Genomic DNA, 8206 nt, shown 5'->3' on the forward strand with positions numbered 1-8206 from the left:
TGTAACTAAATATATATATATATATATATATATATATATATATATATATATGGAAATTATAATAAAAAATTACCAGTACATGAATCTTTGGAAAAAAGTGAAACAATTAGATGAACTATTTTTTTTGAAAAAGGAACACATAATCATATGTAGCCATATAGGGAATGCGGACATCAAACCATTATTACAACTGGAATTTGGATTGTCTACTCCACAAAGCTATGTAGCAATACGTTTGTTAGCTATGTTGGATTGATCAACATGCATATGCCTATGATGATTTGCATGTTCTTTAGTACCATGAGATGCACTTAGAAGTAAGAACCATGACCATGTCTTTTATGTTTCTTGCATACACCTATGTTTGTATTCATAATATATTTTGACTTACACAATAACCTTCCTCACATAAAATAAATAAAACTTGCATAGTGAAAACTATATATTCCTACGTTTCAAAATAGAAAGACATGACACTACTTTTTGATAACGACTTGCCGACGTTTTCTTGTGCTCATTTATCTTATTTTTATGTTCTTATGCTTTGGTCATATTTTCCATATATTTCATAAGAGCATCACATTACAAACACATGTAATGCATGTGTTTATTATTAAACTTGAAGAAGCATCAAGTATCCGAGTTCTTGGTAAAAAAACATATGTATTATAGACACCTTTATCGCCTAAATTCTTTACACTAGGTGTACGATGGTTGTCCAAGCTGGGAGCTAGCTTTTATTGTTCAAGCATATTGCTCAACTGGCCTTGCTAATGAGTTTGGTCCAACACTACGAAAATCCCACGAGTTCATTAAAAATTCACAGGTTCAATTTTCTTTAACTCATAGCCTTGTACATTATTGTAAACAAAATGATATTTCTTTGTATACTAAGTTTTGAGACGGGATTTTTACTTCACGTAGATTCTAGAGAACCATCCCGACAGCGAATTTTTTTATCGCCATAGATCAAAAGGTTCATGGACACTCTCAACAAGGGATAATGGGTGGTCTGTATCAGATTGTACTGCGGAAGCACTTAAGGTCGAGATAAGTTGCTTATGATTTTATTTTAATCTGGAAATGTGGTAAATCGTATTTTGATTTTTTAAAATCAATATGTCAAGCATAGTAATTTTTAATATGTGCGTTGTAATAATTATTATTTATTGAGTGCAATCAGAACATTAATTTAAATAATAATTAGCTGCATTTTTCACCCATTCATGTTTACACATGTGAAAGGAAGAAGCCAATGCTCGTATACATGAAAAATATTGGTTGTAATGTGTGGAAACTCTTACTTCTTTAGGCATTACTTATGTTGTCAAAGATCTCTCCTCATCTTGTTGGGGATCCCATAAAAGGAGAAAGGTTGCATGATGCAGTGGATTGCTTACTTTCTTTTATGGTATGACTCTAATTTCAATCATTCTAATCATTTACTTTTATCAAATTCATGAGTTACTATGTATGGTTGATACTTGATGTAATCCATTTAGTTCATATCTTCATAACATTGAAATGATAAGCTCTTGCATAGTTGTGACTCATGCCTAGAGGTCAATTTTTGGAAATGAACATAAAGGTGCATTTGGATTGAAGATAACATGAGAAAAATCTTTTATGTATGAAAAAAAGTAAATTGCAGCAAATTTGTACCTTCAGTTATATTGATCACACATGACCAATAAATATGTGCCAACAGACTATGAGTCACCATAACGCCCATATGGGTGTGCCCTAACAAAGAGAAACAATTTTATGTTTTCTATTTCAAGTAAATTTTTTAACCGGGTTCTAAATAAATACTAGTAATAACCAGATTTTAAAATATCGAGGGATAAAATGTCTATAAACTTGTACAAAAAATATTCATGTGTTCAAAAAAATGTGTTCCTTATGTTTACAAGAAACAATGTTCATGCAGAAGTAAATATAGTCCCATACATTCGAACAAACGTTTGTGCATCCCCCTCGCTCCCACCCCAAGCGTGAATGAAAGTAAAGAAACAAAAAGAACAATGTAAACAGAAGAATGTTGAAATAAAGAAAATGAGAAAAACAGAAGAAAAAGAAGGATAGTGGAGAGAAACTACATGTAAATAAATAAATAAGCAATAAACAAAAACAAAGGAAAATAAGTGTCGGTCTAACTTGGACCGCTTAAGGCAATGTTGCAACCATATTGCTTACGACATACAATAGAATTTCCAGTGTTTGTTGGCGAGGGCATCTTTGTCAATTGAACTAACGTGAGGTGCATATTGATGTTGAACAACAATTTTAAAGTCCAATAGACTATAAGAATGCATTACGCTAGTTCAAAGTCATCGTATTTTAATTATAGAGTTATTTTTGCTTGCCTTTTTGGCATAATTGCGTGTTTGCTTAGCTCGCTGGTTCAAAGTCACGATATTTTAATTATAGAGTTATTTTTATAGTACACAATAATTTGAGATAAAAATTGGGGCAGTGCATAGCTACCATCATGGGTATCAAATTATTTCCGTTACTTAATATTCACTTCACATAAATATTATTGCTGATCATATATTTTTCTCCTATGAAGAATAAAGATGGCACATTTTCAACTTATGAGTGCAAGAGAACTACACCTTTACTAGAGGTGAGTATTACACGGGTCTACCTCAATTTTGTGGAAAACCATGTACACCAATTATTTGGGAGCTCTAAGTGTGATAAATTTTGAAAACCATGTGTACACAATATAATCTTACAGCCAGGACAAATAGTTCTAGTTTGCAAATATGAATGTAGATGATTCATTTTGTTTGAATTTTGACTTAACTCCTCATTGGTTATTCCTCTCTTCTTTCTCATATATCAATTGAGAATGTCGATACTATTGTTTTATTAGGTTATGCATGATTATACATGAACTAACCTGAACTATTTTTGGCAACAGGTTTTAAACCCTTCTGAAAATTTTCTAAACATTATCGTCGATTATCCGTAAGGATGAAAATATCTCCTTTCATGTAGAAAATATTACTGATTTTGTTTCTTTAATAAACTTGGAATTCTAATTCATGTTCTTTAACCAATTGATAGATCTGTCGAATGTACATCATCCGTTCTTCAGGCTCTAATATTGTTCAAAGAGCTTTACCCGGGGTACCGCAAGGAAGAGATAGGAAAATGTATTAAAAATGCCTCCAAGTTTATTGAGGATAAACAGCGAAAGGATGGCTCATGGTATCTAAATTTATCTTTTTGGTAGTTAATTATTTGCACTTTAAATATTTGCAAGCAATAACTATAATATTTATTGTCAACCAGGTTTGGTACTTGGGGTATATGTTTCACTTATGGAACATTCTTTGCTGTACAAGGATTAATTGCTTCTGGAAGAACTTATGAAAATAGTTCTTCTATAAGGAAAGCATGCAATTTTCTATTGTCAAAGCAACTAAGCACAGGCGGATGGGGAGAAACTTATCTTTCCAGTGAAAATGAGGTAATTCTTATTCCTTTATTTATTTAACACACACTTTATTTAGGGTTTGGTAAGGTCAAACTTGGTTTGAGTACTTGTTAGATTCATATGCCAGATACTCAATCTTATCCATATGCCCGAGAAAGATATCAACCTCATCGTCATATTATCACTCTCCTGGTATTATCCTACCCAAAATCCATAGAGTTCCCAATTTTGACCCCTTCATTGGAACTGAATTGCGAAAAGGTGTGCGGTGGAACTCTTGGGCCTGCTACTTGTTCCAGTTCTATATACTTCTTGTGTCAAAAAATAACTGTCTTAACTTTATACTAGCTCTAGTATAAAGTTATAACAAGTTTAAAGACACTTATTTTGAAATGGAGGGAGTACATTATAAACGCAAGGCCAGCTATACGGCAAGAGAGAGCTTGGGTGGTCCACCTTATTTCAGTTTATTCATGCCATCAAACTAGTATTCAGAAGTATTTGCGTAGTTATTTATTTCCATTTTGGAACCAAAAATTAATTGGATGCGCCTAGTTCTTAGTGTAGTTGGCTAAATTATGGTCAATATATGTCTCGTAATGTACAAATGAAAAAAATATATATTAATCAATAGCATGCTCTCCAAGGGAGGGAATTATTTCAGTGTAGATTTAGAAAATGGAACTAGAAAAACCTTGACGGTTACTATTTCCTTCATTGTAACTATCCACTTTTCTGCTTAGCCACATTTCTTTTCAAGTCCTATTTAAATTACATCTAAGAAACATTACGTGGGACTGGAACCAATGTCCGTTGTGGTACACCCGATAACCTGCCACATGAACCCTACCTCATTTGTCATCATGGTTTGTCCGTTTATGTGTGCTTACTCATAGCTAGGTACTAGCTGTATATGGCTATAAGACCAACTCGAGCACTCCATAGATCCTATGGTCTCAGATAAATGCAGTTTCCACATATAATATTCTTACTCACTCTTCGTCTATAATCAACTTGCAATGATGTTTTCACACGGACTAAAAATTAAGTCATGACATTGGATGTGATGGCATAAAGATAGGGAATGGTGAAAAAAGGTGTATTCTTGTTTGTTAGTCGATAATATGGCACTGAACTTACCGGGGTGAATGTTCCACTGTAAATCACATATTCTATAGAAGATACCAACATGAGTAATTAGATTGTATGGTTGATCAGGAAATGGTTGTCCACTAGAATTACTGTAACGCTCAGTTATTAAATGTTATTATATTAACCATCAATATATTGTCCCACAAAGTCCAATTTGGTAATGAGAAAAAACTTCAAGATTTGCCATCCTGGCATCTTCAAAGCTCCCGCATCACTTCACATATGGGACAACACGGGCGTCGATCATGGTTTTAAATAGCGCACTATAGCACACAATAACACTTAGAAGAGGTCCTGTGCTAAGGGACTTTTGTCCAAACACATTAAAAACATTTTAAATAGCGCGCTATAGCGTTTAGAAGAGATGCATCGCTAATAGACATAACACCCTATTTTATACTATGGTGTCGTCCAACTCCTACTGCCGGCTCTTCTCCCCTTCCTCCTCCATCCTACTTGTGATAACCACACGACGCTGGTGGCAAAGGCTATTCGGACCCCAAGGAAAGTAGTGGCGGGGCTTGTGCTACATCTTCCCTTCTCTCACCTCTCTCATGGCCCGAACTTCTCCTTCATCCTAGTCCACTCGGCAATATTTTAAATATCCGCAATAGCCTTTGAGAGCTCTTTTCCTAAAGCTATGCATTTTTAGTGCTAAATTAAAAATGACGCTAATAGCTCGCTATTTTCCTCCATAGCACTAAATTTGGAGTCATTTAGTCTCCTAAGTTGCTATATAAAAGAATCCTTGTGCATTATTTTTGTTCTTGTTTTTGATATATATGATGCATTGCTACTAAGCTTGGTTATTTAATGAGGATACTTGATTGATGCTCGGGTTTTGATGCGCAAATATGTGTGTATGTCAAGTATATGCAATATATCATATATGATGCCTAATTGTATATTCATTTTTACAATATTTCATTATTTAAGAAAAACACTAAATGGGACTTAACTTCCCTATAGCTCCTTTATATTTTTTCATAGCTTCTGGCCGAGCTGCCGCTAAAGAGCATAGCCCATAGTTTAAAACATTTTTCGCGGTGTGTGGGGGAGAGGTTGGAGTCCTAGACGCTGAGGAGGCAGTCCCGCTTGGCGGTGTATGTGGTTGTCTCTTCGTCGAGCTTCGGGCAGTGGTTCCATTATTTGGTCGTGTGGGTGGCGAGGGATGTAGCGGTCGGTGGAACTGATGTTGATGGTGCTTCTGTAATCGGGGCTGCCATATCATGCTCCGGGAGGACTCTTTTGGCGGCGGCAAACCTACCCTATTCCCGAGCAGGCTATCGTGGTAACTTGATCTGGTCCAGGTGGGACTCCGGTGAGATCTCATAGCTCCATAGCCAGCGGTCGCAATGCTCACGTGTGCCACATCTATCTTGGGGTGTCGCTGTTGTCCCCCTCGATGCGCTAGGACTCCAGGTGAAAATCCTTGACCTTTTCTTCAGTATTAGTGGTGGTGCATATTGTATCATCATCCTCCTAGGGCCAACATCATGGAGTTCATTAACCTTACAATCATGCAACACTTTTATCGGTGGGCCAGCTTGGATCCTACCTTGAAGCTTCCCTGGCTATGGCCTGGGGCTATCTCACTAGGCTCCTGATGTATATATCTGTCCTTGTGGCCACCTCCCTCGATCCTTGTTGTTCGCATCCAGGATTGGTTCTTTATGGTCTAGAGCACGAGGGCAAGCGACGCTCTTTAGTGGAAACTTGTTGTGTGTAATATCCAACATTTTTCCAAGGATGCGGGGTTTCATATCTACTTAGTAATCTCCGTTGCTTTTTGTGGGGTGTGTCTACTCATGCATGTATTCTTGTTTTAACTTTTATCTGCTTTGTAAGAGGGTCACCTTGTATCGGTTGGCTATGATGATTTTTATATAAATTGGGATGAAAGCTTCTTTGGAGAGTTAAATTTAGTGAAAATTGTTATAAAATTTTATTGATATTGAACAGGCTTATGTGGAAGCCATTAGTCCTCATGCGGTGAACACTGCTTGGGCAATGTTGGCTTTGATTTTTGCAGGGCAGGTATGTTTATTCCACATTCATTTGATTTGACTCTATGAACATAATATCAGTTCAAATTATTCTAATTCACATTTTTACTTATCATTATCATTCTGTTTAGGTTGAACGAGATCCCACACCACTGTATCATGCTGCAAAAGAGGTTATGAATATGCAACTAGAGACTGGAGAGTTTCCCCAGCAAGTAAGTATTGATAATTTGGGCCTCTAGAAGTATTATATTACCAATAGTTTACATAAAGTTCCAGTGTAGCTAGTATAGTACTTCTGAACTAATGGGTGAATCGTACAATCTTTAGAATAAACATTTTCATGACCCAAACACTACCATGATATTATCAAATCTTTCATTAACCCTTGGCATTAAAAAAGAAGCTTAAACCTCTTCGCCTCCATCCGTGGTGCACCTAATGTACTATTACATTTACTTTAGTATCATGTTGTAGTTATTCGTATATTTTGTAAATCATTTTTGTTGTCCTAAAACAATTTCAACTTTCACATTTGATTCCAGGAACATGTTGGATGCTTCAACTGCTCCATATACTTCAATTACGGCAACTATTGCAACTTATATCCCATTTGGGCTCTTGGAGAGTTTCGTTGTCGCCTACTTGCGTCAGAGAAAATTGAGGGAAATACTTCAATCTCTTAGGTTTAGGTTTATTGTGCCTATCATAGAAAATATATTGTACAAAGTACATTTATGTAATATATATGTTAATAACACTTAAGCCAACATGGCAATAGCACTTAGAACCAAACTAGAATTATGTAAGACATACTGCAATAACACTTATGCCAATGATACATAGATAAAAATATATCCATGTATATGTCATTTCGTAGACTTGAGGTCATCATTTATTCTCATGTGTGAATCGACCTATTCACGATAATCAAATGCTACTCCGTAACTGGGCAGTCACAAACTCAGTATTCGATCTTATTGTGAAACCTATTGCTAGGCTCTAACACCCCGAGATCGACGCTCCAGAAGATTCCATTTTTATTTTGTTATCACGTGTGATCTATATGTTATTTCCACTCATCATCGTATTATCTACATCATTCGCATCTTATCGGCACTCCGTCGCCATCATTTTTCAAACTTGCATCCATTTGTAATTGCCGGTTCTCTCCGTTTCCTTCATTGACCGTTTCGAAACCAACTAAACACGCACGCGCCCACGACATCGTTAAAATATTGATTCTAGAAGTATATAAAATTATTCTTAGAATGGGTCGAAAGTTGGCGTACAGTCTTAATCTAGTGTAGGTAGACTGCCTGCCAAATGTCGTCTCTTTCGGAGGTCGTTTGATACCCAAACCATTAAACATATAGCGGCAATGTAGCCGGTTTAATTCACGAACGATTTCGGTTCCAAAAATCTTATCACGGGCCACAATTCTTCCCTCTTTTCTTAGGCCAACCTTCCTGCACAGCCCACCTAGCCCATCCTACACTACCCCGCATTCGAAGCCATTCGATCGAGATCGAACGGCTCGAATCACGCAAAAAACCCTCAAACCCTGGCCCCTACCTTTAAATATCAGCTCCTCCCCTTC

The 8206-nt window shown here is 36.3% G+C and overlaps 1 protein-coding gene across 1 annotated transcript in view; it reads left to right on the forward strand.

The window, feature by feature from the left end:
- The window catches only part of LOC123405733 (achilleol B synthase-like), a 31006-nt gene extending 23714 nt beyond the window's left edge, over positions 1-7292 (forward strand). The window contains exons 9-18 of the mRNA XM_045099311.1: positions 704-826; positions 925-1044; positions 1313-1411; positions 2573-2629; positions 2930-2976; positions 3076-3219; positions 3304-3481; positions 6563-6637; positions 6738-6821; positions 7152-7292. Of these exons, the coding sequence (XP_044955246.1) occupies positions 704-826; positions 925-1044; positions 1313-1411; positions 2573-2629; positions 2930-2976; positions 3076-3219; positions 3304-3481; positions 6563-6637; positions 6738-6821; positions 7152-7292 (1068 nt within the window). The remainder of the gene's footprint in view (positions 1-703; positions 827-924; positions 1045-1312; positions 1412-2572; positions 2630-2929; positions 2977-3075; positions 3220-3303; positions 3482-6562; positions 6638-6737; positions 6822-7151) is intronic.
- The last annotated feature ends 914 nt before the right edge of the window (positions 7293-8206 follow it).

Source organism: Hordeum vulgare, chromosome 6H (genome assembly GCF_904849725.1).
Source record: "Hordeum vulgare subsp. vulgare chromosome 6H, MorexV3_pseudomolecules_assembly, whole genome shotgun sequence".
In the NCBI taxonomy this organism is placed as follows: Eukaryota; Viridiplantae; Streptophyta; class Magnoliopsida; order Poales; family Poaceae; genus Hordeum; species Hordeum vulgare.